This window comes from Phascolarctos cinereus, unplaced genomic scaffold, assembly GCF_003287225.1.
Source record: "Phascolarctos cinereus isolate Bilbo 61053 unplaced genomic scaffold, phaCin_HiC Scaffold_7;HRSCAF=346, whole genome shotgun sequence".
NCBI classification, from domain to species: domain Eukaryota; kingdom Metazoa; phylum Chordata; class Mammalia; order Diprotodontia; family Phascolarctidae; genus Phascolarctos; species Phascolarctos cinereus.
In genome coordinates, this window is record NW_027556180.1 from 170364496 (window position 1) to 170383871 (window position 19376).

Below are 19376 nucleotides of genomic sequence, written 5' to 3' on the forward strand. Positions count from 1 at the left end.
CATGAGCTTGATCCCACTACTGCCCAACACTGGAACTTTGTTCCATTTTCCGACCTAGGCTAGTTCACCCCTCCTTAGGCAACCTGGTGGTTCCCTGCTCTCAGGGACTTTCCATGTTGATGCTGAATGTAGTTTGGGCACCTTAACAGCATAGTGTCCCCAGCTCAAGAGTTCTGACAGCCCCAACCACCTAGGTAGCAGGGATTACAGGTAGGCACCACCATACCTGATTTTGCTGTTTTTTAGCCTGATGTTTTCAACCTTAAAATAAATTGGTAGGTAGGTAGAAAATAGAAAGAATTAATGTAAACTTTGATCTGTCGATGTCTTAGCTTACATCAGTGAGTAGAACTTCATTAGTCAGAGCCTGAGTGCCTACAGTAATGATGTATACCTTTCATTCTCATGGGACTTTAGTTTTCTATTTTTGATCCAGTGCACCCTCTTTAATTTTATTGCATTGTTTAATTCTTCTGTTCCCACAGACACACTCTCTGATTTCACTCAAATTTTTTGATTTTACTTAAACTATTCATTTCTCTTTTTTATTTTTTATTTCTCACCCTCTTTTAACCCTCAGTCTGTTTGTAGCTTTACTTTTATTTCTTCTTTCTGTAAGCGCTGTGAGGATAAAACTTCTGAGGACTCAAACTGGAGTTTCCTCTTCTATCTCATGTTTATGTTATTGCCTTTGTAGATCAAATCCATTCTCTGTTTTCTGCTGTGCTTCTAGAAATGTTGATCCCTGAAGGAAGCAGTGTTGTCGTTTTCTCTTCTAGAGCAGGACATCCTCCCATTTCAGGTCCCTTCATCTTAGTCCCTTCCATTCATTGCTTTTGTCTTATTCCAGATAGCCGCCAATCATGAAAGAATAAAGAGATTACTATCTTTTTACTATATACATATGGACTTGGTGGACCTGTATTATTTTTCTCCCCTCTGTCTCTTATCTCCTCTCTCCCTGTTTGTACAACTTCTCACTGTAAGTCCCTCACACAAAATCTATTGATTCACATATGTAGATCAGGAGATTTAGTCCATAGGCTATTAATTCATTTCTTTCCTCTTCCTTTCTCCTCATTCTTTAATTTCCCTTAAATCTTTTGATCTTTAGTCTCTTTTGTTCTTTGATCCTCTTTGTTTTTTTTAACCTCACAGTTCAGTTTGTTCAAAAATAAAAATAACCTATAGAAATGAGTAAATTTATTCTTTTCATTTCTTTTTCCCAGTCACTTTTTTTTTAAATCAAGATCACTTATCTTTAGCTATGGAAGTGATTTATCTTACTACAGATACTTTGGATGGTTTCTGTTTCAGAGCAGCATACTGTAAAGGAAAGAATGATAGATTAGAAGCCATTGGCCATTTGCTAGTTTTGTGACTCAGGACAAGTCACTTAATCTTTCTCAGCCTTAATTTCCTCATTTGTAAAGTGAAATAATAATACCTCACAGGGCTGTAGTGAGGACCAAATAAGATAATGTATGTAAAGTACTTGGTAACTTTAAAGAACTTTGTATATACAAGGTGTGACTAAGGCAGGAAGGGATGTGGAAAGCCCCTTATGTGGGAAATGTGAAATGAGGAACAAGGGGAAAAAAGCAAGTATGATAATTGTGCCCAATTTTTTTACCTTATATCTCCTGAAAAAAATTGTATAATATAATAACTGTAATTATATATAAATATATAAATTTGCAGAGTACTATACAAATGTTACCTCACTTGATCCTCACAACCCTGGCAGGGTGGGTACTGTTATTGTCCCCATTTTACAGTTGAGTTTACTGAGGTAGAGGTTGTGACTTGCCCAAGGTCACACAACTAGTAAATGTATGAGGCTGGATTTGAACTTGGTCTTCCTGACACCAGGTGTTGTGGTATGTGGATTGGCAAAATTGAGAGTAATCTAATCTAATAGAACAACCCAGGGACTCCATTGTGCCTCAGATGTATCTAGTGGAGACCTTGAAATTGGAGATATGAATGTTTTTTCCTGTTAGAACTCCATCTTGTGAAATAGGAGCATGAAAACCAGTGTCTTAGTAGCATACAGAGCACAACTGCTGCTGGCAGGGAGCTCTTTTTAAGGACTGTGATATTTCAGGCAACAAAAAGCATTTTCTTCCTCTAGGAAACTGAGGGAAACCTACATAGTTGTGGCACAAAAGGCTGAAATAAGAATTTAGGAGGGATGCAGAGGGAGAATCCCCCTGAGCTGGGATACTGACTGCTGTCTCCAGAACTTAATAACTCATGGAGTTATGTCCGTAAGAAATTTTTTTAGAATGCATCGTCTTCACTGTCAGGAATTGTCTTTCTCAAACCTAGATATTGGAGTGGGTATAGTTTAAATGTTTTTCTTGTTGGAGTCTTTTACTGACAGACTTTCAAAAAGGCCAAATTATTTTTTGTTCTTTTGAACTTCATATAATTTTAATATAATCGCACATAGCCAATTCTTTTAAAACACTTATATTGTGATTTCTTCATAAGTTAAAGAGTCTCCATATTAATCTTGCTAATTAAATATTATTTTTAATATGTTTGTATATTGCCCTTACTGTTTAGAGCTTTTTGGTCCTTGCTATTAATATTATACTGCTCTTTTTCTAGAATCATGGAGGATGAGCTATTCTCAATAATCCAGTGTGCTGATTGAGTTTTTATGTATACCATATGTGGATCACTTACATTTCAGAGAACTAAAATAGAGTTTTTAAAAAACTTGGTCATTATGTGGAATGCATTTTAATTTTTTTTTAATGATTTCAAAGGTGACTTCAGGATCTTACAGTGCTTCAGTCTTTATGAGCAAGCAACTCTCAACATGACATAGTGAAAATTTTCTGGCTATTTTAGTTTCCCTATTTTTGGGGTTCTAGATTCATGGGCATTTAGTATATTTGCTTCAGAGAAAAAAAGTTCTACTTGTCACGTGGAATAGTCAAGTGTATCAATTCCTTTAAGCCTTGTAATATTTTTGGTGTCTTTACTTCTTTTTTTTTTTTTGCTTTATATAGGAAACCACTAATTGCTTGTGTGGAGAAGCAGCTTTTAGGTGAACATTTAACAGCAATTCTACAAAAAGGTAAAATTTTCAATATAATTTATTTAAGTTATGTCCATCATGCTCTGCAATAATTTGTATAAGTTTATATAATATAAGTTATGTCCTTCATACTTTGCATATTTATTCTTGAGTGAGTTTGTCGAAGTGGAGCTCCTATCTGTGAAATCCTGATCTCCTCTGCTACTCACAGATACAAAAGTTATGACATCAAGGTTCTTGCCTATAACATGAAGAACTAGATCTTTGGGTCCCTTCCCAGCCCTGATGTTCTATGAATCACTATGAGTATTCATTAAACTCCTACTTTGTGCCAGAGGCTCTGATAGGTGCTAGGATACAAAGACACACACACAAAAAGAACTCTTAGGGAGCTTATATTATCCAAGAGATCACTTAATTAACACAAGTAAGCATAATGGTTTTTGTTTTTTTGGTGTGGCAGTTGGGGTTAAGTGACTTGCCCAGAGTCACACAGCTAGTGAGTATTATGTGCCTGAGGCTGGATTTGAACTCAGGTCTTCCTGACTTCAGGGCCGGTGCTCTATCCACTGTGTTACCTAGCTGCCCTAACATAATGGTTTTTGTTTTATAAACACTGATCTTAGATATGGTGGTGGTTCCATCATAGATGGTAAAAATTGTTGCAGGTCGTGAAAGAAAGAGAACCTTAGCTGTTAAAATTTGAGGGGAAACTGAAGACAGATATGATATAACTTACTGCTAAAACTTGTACCAAGTGTTTTTTGTGCTAGAAGGTCCCAAGAGACTTTCATCAATCACTGCTTTGAAATGTGACTAACAGGCAAAAGGATATAAAGAGTTAATAGTACTGAAATCTAATTACTTCAGAGAAGCAAGATGGAAAAATAATCTAATGTGCCCAAAGTTTTTGGCTTCCACTTCCACCAGTGACCAAAGACTTGACCACTTTACAAAGTCCAGATCCCCAGAACACTGCTCAACATGGACACTGGTGTGATTGAAGATGGATTAAATGTCACTCTCACCATCCAGCTACTTGTGCATGGAAAGGAAGTTAGAAGCATTATTGGAAAGAAAGGAGAATCGGTCAAGAAGATGCGTAAAGAGAGTGGTGCTCGTATTTAACATCTCAGAAGGGAATTGTCCTGAGAGAATAATTACTTTCGCTGGACCCACCAATGCCATCTTTAAAGCTTTTGCTTGATCATTGACAAACTGGAAGAGAATATCAGCGACTCTATGACCAATAATACAGCCGCCAGTAGACCTCTAGTCACCTTGAGGCTTGTGGTCCCTGCTAGCCAGAGTGGCTCTCTCATTGGAAAAGGAGGATGCAAGATCAAGGAAATAAGAGAGAGTACAGGTGGCAGGGGATATGCTACCATATCAGCTCAACTGAGCGGGCCATCCCTATTGCTGGCATCCTGCAATCTGTTATTGAATGTGTCAAACAGATCTGCGTGGTCAAAGGGCGTGACCATCCCATACTGGCCCAAGCCATCCAGCTCTCCAGTCATCTTTGCAGGTGGTCAGGACAGGCAGCAATAGTGTGAGCTTTTCCCACACCACCCCGTCCTTGTGCCTCAACCCTGAACTGGAGGGGCCACCTCTACAGGCTTATACCATTCAAGGACAGTATGCCATTCCACAGCCAGATTTGACCAAGCTGCACCATTTGGCAGTGCAACAGTCTCCCTTTCCCTTGATGCATGGCAACACCAGATTCAGTGGCATTGAATCCAGCTCTTGAGAGGTGAAAGGCAGGTTTGGATGCATCTGTTCAGACTACTTCTCATGAACTCACCATTCCAAATGATTTAATTGGCTGCATAATCAGGCGTCAAGGCACCAAAATCAGTGAGATTCGTTAGATGTCTGGGGCTCAGATCAAAATTGCCAATCCAATGGAAGGATCTACTGATAGGCAGGTTACTGCTGCTAGCATTAGCCTGGCCCAGTGTCTAATCAATGTCAGGCTTTGCTCGGAGATGGGTGGCATGAGGAGCAGTTAGAACAATGCAGACTTACCCATAACGCCCTTCTGCTGTTCACCACCCATGATCCATCTGTGTGGTTTCTGAACAGTCAGTGATTCCAGGTTTTAAATAGTTTGTAAATTTTCTATTTCTACACAACTTTATCATCCACTCATGATTTTGTTAAATTCCTTACTCTGTTCAGCTGTTAACGTTAAGAAACATATTTAGTTTTATAAGCTTCCCCCTGGTTTTTTTGTTTTGTTTTGTTTTGGGTTTTTGGTTTTTCTGTTTTGGAGGGGCGGGGCTTATGAACTTTTTTTTCCCTGTTTTTGTCATTGAAATGGAAGAGTGGAACATTAATACATTTCAGTTTAGTTCTGTAATGTCAGGAATTTTTTTTAAAAAATTAAAAGATGGACTGGAGCTTTTCCCTTGTGAATAGAAAAAAATTAAGGTGTAGAAAAACTAGAAATTAAAAGTTAACAGAGCCATCAAAGAGAAGTAAAATAACCAAAAAGTACGGATTGTTGGGATTTGTTATCCATGTCATAAACTATTTGGGGTGTGAAACATGGAATAAACTGGCCCAGGAAGCACTTAATTCATGAGTTTCTTAGTAAGAATTTATATGACTGCTTGGTAGAATAAAATGTAGAGACTACCCTGAAGACTAATTCTGCTTTTAAAAAATGTTTTCAATTATTTGGATACCAGGACAATAAACATTAAAAATGGAATGACAATGACTGTTTTATCAATTGACAAAAAAAAATTTTTTTTAATCTTTTACAAAATCATGTTTGAAGGAATTGTAGCATTCTGGGGGGAAATTATGTCATTGTTCATTTTGAGGGACAAGTAAGTTTTTTATCTAGTCTAAATAATGTACTCCTTTTTAAAAGCCAAGATTAAAAATTAGTAGCAGTTGAGGCAGGAGCTGTAAGTTCTCTTGGGAGCTCACCATATTGAGACTGAAATTAGTGTGGCTGTCAATTGACTTAGCCCATTGGAGTGCAGAACTGCTAAGCTGATCTTCCAGCCTCAGCCTCCCCAGCAGCAGGAATTACAGGTGTGACTTTTTAACACCCAGTTATTAAATAAATAAATGTATTAAATTTTATATTTTATTTCATTTTAGGACTTGATAACTTGCTTGATGAAAACAGAGTGCCTGATCTCACACAGATGTATCAGTTGTTCAGTCGAGTAAAAGGAGGGCAACAGATACTACTGCAGCACTGGAGTGAATACATCAAGGTATTTCAGATCAGTGTTGTGGAAAATGCTTAGCATTATTCTAAAATGAAATTCAGGCCTTGTATGTTTTTTATAATCATATACATTTTTTTCAGTCATCAGGATAGAGCTCTGGCCTTGGAGTCAGGAGGAACTGAGTTCAAATCTAGCCTCAGACTCTTGATACTTACTAGCTGTGTGACCCTGGGCAAGTCACTTAACCCTGATTGCCTCACCAAAAAGCAAAACCCCCCCAATTTCCACATTAACCATGTCCAAAAGATATATACAGACATATGTATACATAGTATGTATATGTATGTAGATATACACACACACACATGCACATGCCTCATTCTTTACTGAATCTTTGATAAGTGATAGATAGCGTATTTCTTATTTAGTCTTCTGGAGTTGGACATGGTGTTGGAGAGTCCCTAAGCCTTTCATGATTGTTCATTTTTGCAGTTGTTGGCGTTGTATACATTTTCTGGTTCTGTTCTCTTCACTCTGTGTCAGTCCCAAGTTTCTCTGAAACCATCTCTTTCATCATTTCTTTTATATACCATAATTTAATCAGCAGTTTCCTAACTGATGGACATGCCCTAAACTCCTATTCTTTGTCTCTTTTGTACATCTTTAGAGTTCATTTTCCTAATCTATCCTTTCCTTCCTTTTCACCTTTCCCTCCTTTTTTCCTGTTGAGGGAAATATTTCTGTACCCAACTCTTTAAGATCATCAAGGTATAACAAAAACCACTCTTAGGCTTTCTAATTTCTGTCTTAACTGGACTCCCTTTATGACACTTGATAATGGTAGGGTTCAGAAGGGACATATATGTATATTTATTTATTTATTTGAATGTTAAGCAGTTTATCCTTGTTTGGTCCTTGATAATTATTTATGGGGTTTTTTTATATTTCTCTCAATTCCTGTATTTAAACTTCAAAATTTCTCTGTAACTCTAATCTTTTCATCATAAATTCTCAGAAAGTCCTCTATTTCATTAAAGGCTTTTCATCTCTATAAGATAATACTCAGTTTTGCTGGGTCACTATTCTTGGCTGTAACCCTATAATCTTTGCCACAGTGGTTGCTGCTAAGCATGTGTGATCTTGGCTCTGGACTTCTATCTTCCTGGCCACTTGCAGTATTTGTCTTTGTTATGGTAGCTCTGGATTTTGTCTGTGATATTCCTGGGAGTTTTCTTGTGGGGATTTCTTTCAGGAGGTCACCACTGGGTTCTTTCTGTTTCTACTTCACCCTGTTATTCTTAGAGATCTCCATAGCTTTCTTGTAAAATTTTTTGAAATTGGATGTCTATACTCACATTCCAGTAGTCCAGTGATCTTTAAACTTTTTTATCTGTTTTTCCAAATCATTTCTTTTTGCTTTCAGATACCTTACATTTTCTAAGTTTTCAGTCTTTTGGGTTTGTCTTCGTATTTCTTGTTTTTTCATAATAGTCCATTCTAATTATCAGAGTTTGTTGCTTGGACAAGATTTTGTTCCTCTTGTATCAAGCTGTTTATTCCCTTTTTAATTCGTTCTTTCACAGCTCTCTTTTCTTTTCCAATTTTTTCCTCTACCACTCTTGTTTCATTTATAAAAGCATTTTTTAACTCTTTATCTCTCCAATAATTCTAGTTGAATTTGTGCCTAATCTGTGTTTTGTTTTTGAAGCTTTCCTTATACCTATTTTGTAGTCATTCATTTTCTGGATTTGTGTCTTGAGCATTCCTTTCACCATGATAATTTGTTGTTTGCTCATTCATCCAGCTGACATTGGATTTGATGTTAGGCCTGGCCTCTTTGTACTTCTGGAATGGAAGTCTGGACAGGTCTTGAAGCTTTTTGGTGGAGTTATTTAGTGTTGTGTTAATCTAGGATCTCAGGGAAAGCTCAGGCTGGGGACCTGCAAAATTGATCCCAAAGGGTCTGTTTCAGGGCAGAGTCTGTTTGCTTCCTGCCTCATTTGAGCCCTCTAAGCTCCTGACCTGGGGTTAGGTCTAGGCAACAGTGGATGGCTGCTAGACTTAGCCATGATCAGCTATCTGGAACCTCTGCTGGTTCAGGGGGACAGAACTGGGATTCCTACCCTCGTTTTCCTTCTGCAGGCTGCAGACCTAGCTAGAAGCTGGAAGTGAGACCCCACTCTGCTAATGCTTGCTTCTGAACTTGACTCTTTTTCAGAACACTATCTAGGGCCTCTCTCTCTGGGAAATTTTGCAGGTTGTGTGCTACCACCCCCAGCTGACTAATAATTCTCAAAACAAAAATCCTGTTCAGAAACATTTGTCAAAATAGTTAACTTTTATAGTGTGAAAGTTAACTCAGAAATTGAACCATGAACTTGGCCTTATTTTCATTACTAGATAAGAATGGTTTCGTTTGGTTAAGCAGGTCTTTTTTTCTTTATTTTAATGAATGTTAATAGACCGCAGAATTTTTCAGCTTAAAGTTACTTTAGAGTTGGCATTTAAATACTGAATTTGGAAAGTGGTTTCAAGATAAAATTCACTTAAGGTTATTAAAAATTCATTTCTAAGCCTCTGTCTATTTTAAATTGTATGTTTGATATAAGCATAAGAAAATAATTTTAGATCCACATGTGATTTAGTATTCATTTGTTTTTACAGACTTTTGGAACAACAATAGTAGTTAATCCTGAAAAGGACAAAGATATGGTGCAAGAACTACTAGATTTTAAGGATAAAGTGGACCACATCATAGAAGTATGCTTTCAGAAAAATGAAAAATTCATTAACTTGATGAAAGAATCCTTTGAAACATTTATCAACAAGAGACCAAATAAGCCTGCAGAACTAATAGGTAAGAAAAAAATATTTACATAAAACATCTTTTAAACATTTTAGAAAAAACAAAGGAAAACTCAGGGAAAAGACAAATTAGTTGCAACGTGAATATAAAATATGCATAAGATTTACTGTACAAATAAAATTCTCTTTCTGGAGAAAAATTTCTCATGCCCTTATCATCATTCAGACTTGGATTTTCAAAGAAAACCATTGTGAAGTAACTCACTAACCACATGAAAACAGATACTCCATTAAGAAATTTTAGTTTGGCTTCCCAAAATGGAAATATTCAAAGGAATGATGAATAAATGTTGCACATTTTAGACTAACTTGGATACAAAGATTTCTTAATATGTGTAAGTTGTAATAACTTCAAAGCTGCAGTTTATGAAGACTGAATGTGCCTCTTTCTCTCTCTCTCTCTCTATTCATATATATATCTATATCTATCTATATGTATATATATAGATATAGATAGATATAGATATATATACATATATAGATATAGATATATATATATAAAATTTCCCATCCTACCAACTGAAGGAAACTTTTATTAAGTAATTTCATTGAGATGGCATGTTATATGTCATTACCTAGACTTTAGATGTGAGTACAACTGTGAGACTTAGTGTATAATGTCCTAGACCATCTCTGTCTTAAGGGGGACATTCTCTTTATCATCTCTGTATCATATAGTCTGCAGAGGGATTAAATTAGATGAGATTTCACAAGCTAACAAGATTATCCACTGAATGCTATTAAAGGTACCCTTGATTGTTTATACTAGGAGGAAAGAGAGCTAACTTTTTTTTTAACTGGTATAGCTCTGCTTATCAGAGAGAAATCATTCTGTACTAATAAATAAGAAGGCACATACTCTTGAAAGCCAATACCTTCAACACTGGAAGTGTTTAATCTTTGTTGAATTGAGAGAAATAATTTAAAATGAAAGCAAATTTAGAATCACTCTTTTATAAAATAATTAGTCGCTGATGTCAGAATGAATAATTCAGGATTCCCTAGAAGCTTCATGACTTAGGAGACATTAAAAGAGTTCATGAAATATTTTCTTAAATGTATGAATCACTGAGGAAAATTATTTGGCATATTTTGTACACCACCATCATCAATTTCTGTAACTAAGGATTCCTCTGGGTTTTATACTTACTGTCCCTCTCTAAGAGTGCTGTTCGTAGTTTGTCTGCGTTATCCTGAGAATGAAGATCTCTTATGTGTAAAGCCTTCTATGTAGCAGACCAGACAGTTTCTATTTAACTTCCCCAGCCTAAGACCCAAAGAATGCCCTTTTTCCCTGGTAGGAGAGGAAGTCATAAATTAGAGAAAATGTAATCTGAAAATCCAACATTTCAGTGTCATTATTAATATATCATGATACACCAGTGTATGGATTATTTATTTAGCCCACTGTATTCAAACCTGTCTTTGAAAATATTACTAACATCTTAACAACCAAGCAAAAATGTATTATTAAATATGAAAATACCATTTCACAGCATATTATAATATTGCTTGGCCAGCATAACGTAGTGTATAGAGGGCTGATTTTGAAGTCAGGAAAACATAGTTCACATCTCACCTCTGATACTCTGGGATCTAGTACAGTCCCCATAACCTCAGTGATCCTCTCAAAGTAGAGTTAGTTGCAGAAGAGTTGGTTATTTATATTGGTGCAGGGAAATTCATTCTTCCCAGGAAGTTAGTTCCCTATACCAATGAAATCAAAGATCTGAACCACAAAACTATTTCAGAATGATAGTTGGTCTAATTATGTTTTTTGGATTTTATATCGTAAATGCATATATAAAAACAATTTTCAATTATTTTTATGTCTTAGCAAAACATGTTGATTCCAAGCTAAGAGCTGGTAATAAAGAAGCAACAGATGAAGAACTAGAAAGAATTCTTGACAAAATTATGATAATATTCAGATTTATTCATGGTAAGAAATAAGCTACATTGAACAAAATTGTATCTTCAGAAATGTTAATGGTGCTAGATGGATTAAAATTCCTTTATCTGGGCTTGATTTTTATTTAAATTATGTCAATTTCAATAAGTAATTGGGGAAGAAAACTAGTCATTTAAATGTCATAAAAAGTTGTTTTTATTCCTAAATAAATGCTACTCAGGGATCTTTCGACTGAAAAACATCTTTGAATATTAAGTCCTCCTTGTAACTCAAGATGTAATTTTATTCTTATTTTGACCCACAAATAGGTAAAGATGTTTTTGAGGCATTTTATAAGAAAGATTTGGCAAAAAGACTCCTTGTTGGAAAAAGTGCTTCTGTTGATGCTGAAAAGTCTATGTTGTCAAAACTAAAACATGGTGAGCAATTGCAACAATGAGATAGTCTTTCCCATCTTTATTCTTGGAGATTCTTCACAATTACTATCTTTACTTCTTTTATATTTCTTACAACCCTTTCACTTTTGGGACAGAATGTGGTGCTGCTTTCACCAGCAAGTTGGAGGGGATGTTCAAGGATATGGAGCTCTCCAAAGACATTATGATTCAGTTTAAACAGGTACATTTTGTTTACTAAGTAGATGGTCAAATGATTTTTAAAATGTCTTGTCTGTGTTTGTTATGGAAAAATTAAGTTATTTTAAAAACTAATGTATTTGTTTTTAGTACATGCAGAATCAAAGTGATCCAGGTAATATAGACCTGACAGTAAATATACTCACCATGGGATACTGGCCAACATACACACCCATGGAAGTGCATTTAACTCCAGAGGTAAGTGCTCTAAAAAGAAGTATTTTTATAGCACATTTATTGATAGTTTCTTGGAAGCCAAGTATGTCTAAGAGCTACCATCTTAGCATAAACTCCTCTATACAGACATATTGTCAAAAGGTTATCTTGGCCAATTTGAAAATAATTGCTTTCTCTTTCCACCAATTTCTATTTCTTTCATGGTTTATCACTATGTGACTTTCTCTTAACCTGATGATTATAAAGGTAAGAATCGAACATTGTCATTATCATAGATAATGCAGTGAATAGAATGCTGAATTAGGAGTCCAGAAGACCTGAGCTGAAATCTAGCCTCAGAAACTTATCTACAAGATCCTGGGTACCTAGGACCTTCTGTCTGCCTCAGATTCCTCATCTATAAAATGGTGATGATAATAATAACACTGCTTCTCAGAGTTGTGAAGATAAAATAAGATAGTATTTGGAAAGCACTTTTCAAATCTTAATACACTATATATATGCTAACTGTTGTTGTTGTTGTTGTTGCTGTTTATGTAAATATTACCTGCATGTAGATCTGGGCACTATACAAAGTTGCCTTAAACAAGTATGGCTACTGCTGTTTCCTGAGAGCTTATAATTTAAGTTGTGACATTTATGGAGTCTGATAATATGCCTACAAACTGAATAGATATTGAACAAATGGTTTTGTTGTTGTTGTTCAGTCATTTCAGTCATGTCTGACTCTCTGTGACCCCATTTGAGGTTTTTCTTAGTAAAGATACTGGAGTGGTTTGCCATTTCCTTTTCAGCTTGTTTTACAGATGAAACTGAGGCAAACAGGATTTGCCCAGGGTCACACAGCTAGTAAGTGTCTGAGGCTAGATTTGAACTCAGGAAGATGAGTTTCCTTGATTCCAGGCCCAGCATTCTGTCCACCTTATTTAAACAAATTGGGATCAAAGACCAACAGAAAAATTATTCATTAGACACCTCATCTTTAACTTTATTAGCATACTGACCATGATGGGGTCAAATATGGATAGTTCAGGGTAATTGATAATCATTATTATTAAAAATTTAAACTTAAATCCAGAGAATGTTGGGAAATCATAAGTATTCTAAAGCATTGGGCTGTTTATAGTGTTAGTAGCACCTTGAAAATATCAGTTCACTTTGAACAGATTCAGAATATCTTTTGTACAGTTCCTGAGAAGAATTAGTACTATTCAGTTGTATCTAGAGTTACAGAACCTTTCTATTTTGTACATTGTTCACCAAATAGCAAGGATTCTAGCACAGGTTTCTTTAAACAAGTTTAAATAGATTCATCCTTTGGTTACCTATTTTTTTTTATAGCATCTAATTTTCCAATTAGAAAATGACTGAACCATGCATTGTAACTTTGAGAAATTGGTGACATAAATAGCCAGCAACACTTCTAACAGCACAACCATCAGATAGAAAAGAAAAAAATTTTATTTCATCTAAGTTAAAAAATAATTTTCATAAAAGCTATGTGAAGAAGACTGAGCTACTCAATTATTCTTTTTAAGTAAATCTGAGATGTTTGGTTTTTCATTCAAATCTAGACTATGAAGAAATCAGATTTAATCTAGTACAGTATTCTGGTTTTTAGGTAAATAAAATTTTGCACAAGTTTTTCCCTTTTATATTGACAGATGGTTAAACTTCAAGAAGTATTTAAGACATTTTATCTTGGAAAACACAGTGGTCGAAAGCTTCAGTGGCAAACCACTTTGGGACATGCCGTTTTGAAAGCAGAGTTCAAAGAAGTATGTTAATTGAGCATTTGTTTCATAAGCATAATCATTTTATCAGGATTTTTAAAAAATTTTAACAAAATAAGGTTTCTGTCTTCCCCTCTCCTGGAAATACCAGTATAAAAAAAAGTGGTGATTTTTCTCTAGAATATAAGAAAAGGAAATCATCAGTAGTGACACTTAATTCTATACAGTAGGCTATGTTCCTTACCTTAGGCAACTTTAGCAATTAAGGAATTGCCAAAGAACAAAGACAAATACCTTGTCTTTAAAAATAAATTGGTTTCTAATAAATTAAAACTTAGTTGCTGTAATATAATACTTGCAATTAAAATTTAAACTTGTGTCGTGTTTCCTAAGGTATTAAGTAACCAGAATGTTCCTCAGTTACATTTTATTCCATCTTTATTTATCTGTATTAGAAAAGGCAAGAACAATTATTTTCTGATTTATCTTAATGAAAATCTGCTATAAATTTTAAACATCAAAATAATGGCGTGAGCTTTGATAACAATTTAATTTTTAAAGAAATGCTTTTGTGGGCATGTGCCCAGTAATTTCTTCTAGTACACTGTTTTGCACAAACTCATTTTCTCTCTGAGAAGGCATGATAAAATAATTCTGAATCAAAACTAGCTCAGATGATCTTGCCTGTTTTATTTGGTAAAGAATTATTTCCAAAAAAAAAATTTATCAATCTCTGAGAGAGATTTATTTCTTCGTAGGGGGAAAAAAAGTTGAAGTAAGTGAATGGAGCCAAACTGAGCTTGTGTATTTGGTGGTATATATCAGACTTACACAGGGAACCTGGGCTTAAAGAGTCTCATGCCATTCAACAACAGCCTTTGGGAAAATAGTAAGGAAGTTAGTAATGAAGGACTTTTGGTTCCATTAACGTGGGAATTCCTTCCACCTATACAGATGGCAGCCAGCTGCTAATTTGTAGCCTAAATGGGAATATTTAATAACAATAATTTTTTTTCTTCCTTCATAACTTTGGTTCTCCCTTCTCTTCCCCCTTCCTTTTTTTTTTTTAATGACAAAACCTGTGATCTCTTTGGGGAGCTCCTAGCAAGGAATTTCCTCTTAACAGTGTAGACAGGCTACAATTTATAGCATGGTATTAGAGGTATTAAAGGGTCTAGGAATTTAGACACTGGGAGGTTGATATTTGGATCCAGGTTGAACTATCTAGCCACTAAGCTCCCCCCTCCTCTCTTCTGTTATTTATTTTGTCTTTTATTCCTTCTTAAATCTATTGGTTAACTTTTGAAGGAAATGCCCATTGACTTTAAAAGGAACTCAGTAGGATAAGGACAAGAGATTAGCATGGTGGTAGGGTTGGGGGGCCAGGGGGTATACTGTTTCAGAAATAAATGTTAATTTATTTACCTTTTTTTTTCCCTTAGGGAAAGAAGGAGTTTCAGGTGTCACTCTTCCAGACATTAGTGCTCCTCATGTTTAATGAAGGAGATGAATTCAGTTTTGAAGAAATAAAAATGGCTACTGGTGTAGGTAGGGAAAACGACTTTGTATATTCGCAGTATCCAGATAACATCTTCAAAGCACTTACTTGTTTCTGGTGGTATTCTAGATGCTATATCATTTTACCCTTATTTCTTGAGGAGTTCAGTACCTATTTCACTTTTTCTCCTCCCAAAACTCCTGCCTTGATGTTATGGGATTGAACTTTCATGGTGATACTACCTCAGACTCCCTTGAGAGCCATTTCCAGTCATCCTAATCTATATCTTGCCCCTGGACCCAGAAGGCTGTGGAGGACAAAGTGAGGCAGGTGACTTTGTGTAGCCCTTCTTCACTTAAATCCAATTCACCTGCAAGTCATGGCATCACCTTCCTGATGTCATGGTCCTCTTTGAGAACAAAGGATAAACAACAACAACCTCAAATTCCCTAACCTCTCACCTCTTCCATCTCCTCAAGTACCATTACATTCTATGTCAGCTACTCAGGAATATTCACACCCTGCTTGTCACTGTTACCCACTTCTTTGATCAGAAAGTCTGAGAATCTTCTGTCTCACTATACCCTCCTAACATTTCATCTCTTCCCTATTCCTCACCCTCAAAGCAACCTCCTATCCCTCTACCCTTTGGGAACTTACTGCTCTTCTATGACCTTTCTTTGCTCCCTTCCCAATATTGACCCCATAGTTAACCAATTCACCATAACCCTGTTCTGTACTCTCATACGCTTATCCTGTTGCTGCTTAACTCTTGCTAAAATCCAGCCTTGAATTGCCTCCGCCATCTGTATTTCTTTACTCCTACTCAGATGCATCAGAATGGAGCTTGAGGAAATCAGGCAATTGTGCTGATTAGATACATGATGAATTGTTATCTAACTTCAACTGGGCTCTCTCTGCAGTGAGGCAATGTTTTTATAACCCTAGTTAGTGTATTTGTTACTTTCCACAGCTATTCCAAATTCTCTTCTCAAGCCTCTTCTCCTATACATCTCCCTCTCCTATCCTTTCCATTGAAGATTATACTTCTACTTTACTGAGAAAATTAAGGTCTTTTTTTTTTAAATGAGCTCTCTATCTTATTCTCAAAACCTAAACATCACTCCCCTCTCTTCTTTCCCTGTTTCTGATAATAAGGTGACCCTCCTTGCCAAAGCTAACCCTTCTAGATGTGTCCTTGATTCTGTTCTCTTCTGTTTTCTCCAGTAGATTTCTCCCCTTCAGTCATCCTTTCTCTCTCTTTGTAATCTTTAAGTTTTGTTACTCTCTTCAGACATGTCTAAGTCTCCTTAACTCTTAAAACCCTCCCCCAGATATATAGTGAATTGAGCAAAACCAAAAGAACAATTAAAAGACCCTTGGTCTTTGGAAGAAAAGCAGCGGCAAATCTGGACAGCACACTAAAAAGCAAAGACATCACCTTGCTGACGAAGGTCCATATAATCAAAGCTGTGGCGTTTCCAGTAGCAATGTAATAGGCTGTGAGAGTTGGACTATAAGGACAGCTGAGTACTGCAGAATCAACACTTTAACATTGTGGTACTGGAGAAGGCTTTTAGGATATCAAATCAATCAATACTTAAAGAAATTAATTCAGCCAATTCACTGGAAGGTCAAGTGTGGAAGCTTAAATACTTTGGCCACATAATGAGAAAACATGATTCATTGGAAAAGATGTTGGGAAAGATTGAAGGCGAGAGGAAAAGGGGATGAGATGAATAGATAGTGTCATGGAAACAACAAACAAGCTTGGACAAACTTTGAGAGATAATGAAGGATAGAAAGGCCTGGCGTGCTATGGTTGATGGGGGTCATGAAGAGTTGGACACTACTGAACAACAAAAAAGCACGATTTATGCGATGAGTGTAAGGGAAAAAAATTTGATAGACTTAAACTCTGATGATCAGTATGGTAACCAGTCATGACTCCGTAAGTACGAGGATGAAGGGTGCTTTCCACTGCTTGGTAGAGAAGTGATGGATTGTAGATGCAGATTAAAATGGAGAATTTCAGACATGACTAATTCAGCAGAAATTTGTTTCCGTATAATTGTTACAATTTTCATTTGTGGATGGGGGCACTTGTTGGGGATAGTGGGAAGGTAGTGTTAGTGAGGCCAAGAAAAGAGTAGGAGGAACTTGAGAAGGGAACACCAGCAAGAACAGTGTAGAGTTGCCATATTGAATGTGTGTGCACAACCATGTGAGTGCTGTGCGCGTCATGGGGTAAAAACTTTAACTAGACCCTAGAGTTTCCTCAATCTGTGAACCTGTCTCCTCCCTAGAGACCTGTCTCTATTTATTGCTTCTACTTCCTCTCACTTCATTCCCTTGTACCCTGGCTTCTGACTTGTCCCTCAGTTGAAACTGCTCTTTACTGATGATTTCTTAATTGCCAAATCTGATGGTCTTTTCTTACTTCTTGTCTTTGACCTCTGCTGCATTTGGCATTATTGACTGTTCTCTCCTCCTGAACACACTAATAGGGGTTTCATTACTCTCCTGGGCCACCGCCTCCCAACCTTACTACCTTCTCAGTCTCCCTTGTAACAAAACTCTTAACTAAGTATTCCCCAAGCTCCTAGCTGTGTGACTCTGGACAAGTCACTTAATCTCCTTCAGCCTCAGTTTCGTCATCTATAAAGTGGGAATAAATTATTTTACTGCCTCACAGATAATCTCTGTATAAAAGAATTATAGATTTATATGTGCAGCCCTGGCCTCTCCCCTGAGCTTCAGTCCTACGTGGCCAGCTGCATAATAGACATTTCAAACTGAGTGGCCTGGAGATATCTCAAACTTACCATGTGCCAACTAAAGGTAGTCTTTGCTTCCCAAATCTTCAATCTCCCAGGTTCATGATCTTTGAATTACTCCCAACTCCTCCCTCCCCCTCACCTCACATAATGATTAGGTTTCCAAATCAGGCCATTTTCCCTTCCCTGCATCACTCCTATCTGTCTTCTCACATGACTATGTGGGGGCTGAAATGCCCTCTCTTTACACAGTCACCAACTTGGTGTAGGCTTGCATTACCTCTCATCTGGAGCACTGTAGGGGCTTTGAATCAGTATCCCTGCTTCAAGTCTCACAGTTGTCAAACTGGTTTTCCTGCAACATGTATCTGACTTATCCCTCCTCTACTCAGTTAATTCCAGTGACACCCTATATAAAATAAAAATTCCTCTGTTTGCCTTTTAAAGCCATTAATAACTTGGCCCCACCCTTTTTCTCCAGCTTCATTATACCTACTTCCCTTCTTCTACTCTGTGATCCAGCCAAACAGGCCTTCTCTTTGTTTCCTTACTCATGGCACTCCATCATCCCTCCCGGTGCCTTTGCAGTGTCTACCTCCAATGCCTGAAATGTAACCCCTCCTTTACACCCCCTCCTAATGGATCCCTTTTACACCCCCTCCTAATGGATCCCTGTCTTCAAGACTGTATGTACAACACCTTACAGTGTCTGGCATGTAGTAGGTCTGTAATAAAACTTGACTGATAGGTAAGTTGGGTCCTCTTCTTATATATAAAATGGTGATTATTTAATTGTATCATCAGAATGACATTAAGTAATTACAAATGTATTATTCAATTAAATGTCAGGTTGTAACTACCTTTTTTCCTGTATGCAGAGGATAGTGAATTGCGAAGAACCTTACAGTCTTTGGCTTGTGGTAAAGCACGAGTACTGATTAAAAGTCCAAAAGGCAAGGATGTAGATGATGGAGACAAATTCATCTTTAATGGAGATTTCAAGCATAAATTGTTTAGAATAAAGATAAATCAAATCCAGATGAAAGAAACTGTATGTATTAAATTATGTATTTATTTTTATATTCCTATGATGTACTAATTAAAGAGTCAGTTCATTTATTTATGATCAAATTTCCTTGTGTTAGTACGGGTCAAAAGTATATGCCAAAGTATTCTATATTATGACTACATTAGTTTTTTTAAAATAGATTTTTAATGTTCATTTTAACTGATAAAAGCTTACTATCCAAAGTTTATAAAAAACTGATACAAATATAGTCAATAATGTAATTCACATTGTTGAAGATGAACAGCTCACACATAAGGAGATAATTAGTAGTACATTATCACATACAAACACACTGCCCCACTAATAATTAAAAATAATTTTGTCACCATTATGTAACTATTAATGATAAAACTCATTTTGGGTGAGGCCTAATAACAGGAGGAGATGTGACAAAATAAGTCAACATTTGTATGTCTATTGCCATTATAAATTAGCACATACTTTGTAGAAGTCAGGGTACAATG

The 19376-nt window shown here is 36.2% G+C and overlaps 1 protein-coding gene and 1 pseudogene across 2 annotated transcripts in view; both read left to right on the forward strand.

The window, feature by feature from the left end:
* Window positions 1-19376, forward strand: part of CUL4A (cullin 4A) — a 65090-nt gene that overhangs the window by 38925 nt on the left and 6789 nt on the right. Inside the window, exons 9-18 of one of the 2 annotated variants that reach the window (XM_020965149.2) lie at window positions 3024-3091; window positions 6173-6291; window positions 8911-9103; window positions 10949-11053; window positions 11332-11442; window positions 11556-11641; window positions 11749-11856; window positions 13500-13613; window positions 15011-15116; window positions 18722-18894. In XM_020965149.2, coding sequence (XP_020820808.1) covers window positions 3024-3091; window positions 6173-6291; window positions 8911-9103; window positions 10949-11053; window positions 11332-11442; window positions 11556-11641; window positions 11749-11856; window positions 13500-13613; window positions 15011-15116; window positions 18722-18894 — 1183 coding nt within the window. The remainder of the gene's footprint in view (window positions 1-3023; window positions 3092-6172; window positions 6292-8910; window positions 9104-10948; window positions 11054-11331; window positions 11443-11555; window positions 11642-11748; window positions 11857-13499; window positions 13614-15010; window positions 15117-18721; window positions 18895-19376) is intronic. The other variant, XM_078147332.1, reaches the window with a different exon arrangement.
* On the forward strand, window positions 3812-5384 carry LOC110193395 (poly(rC)-binding protein 2 pseudogene; annotated as a pseudogene).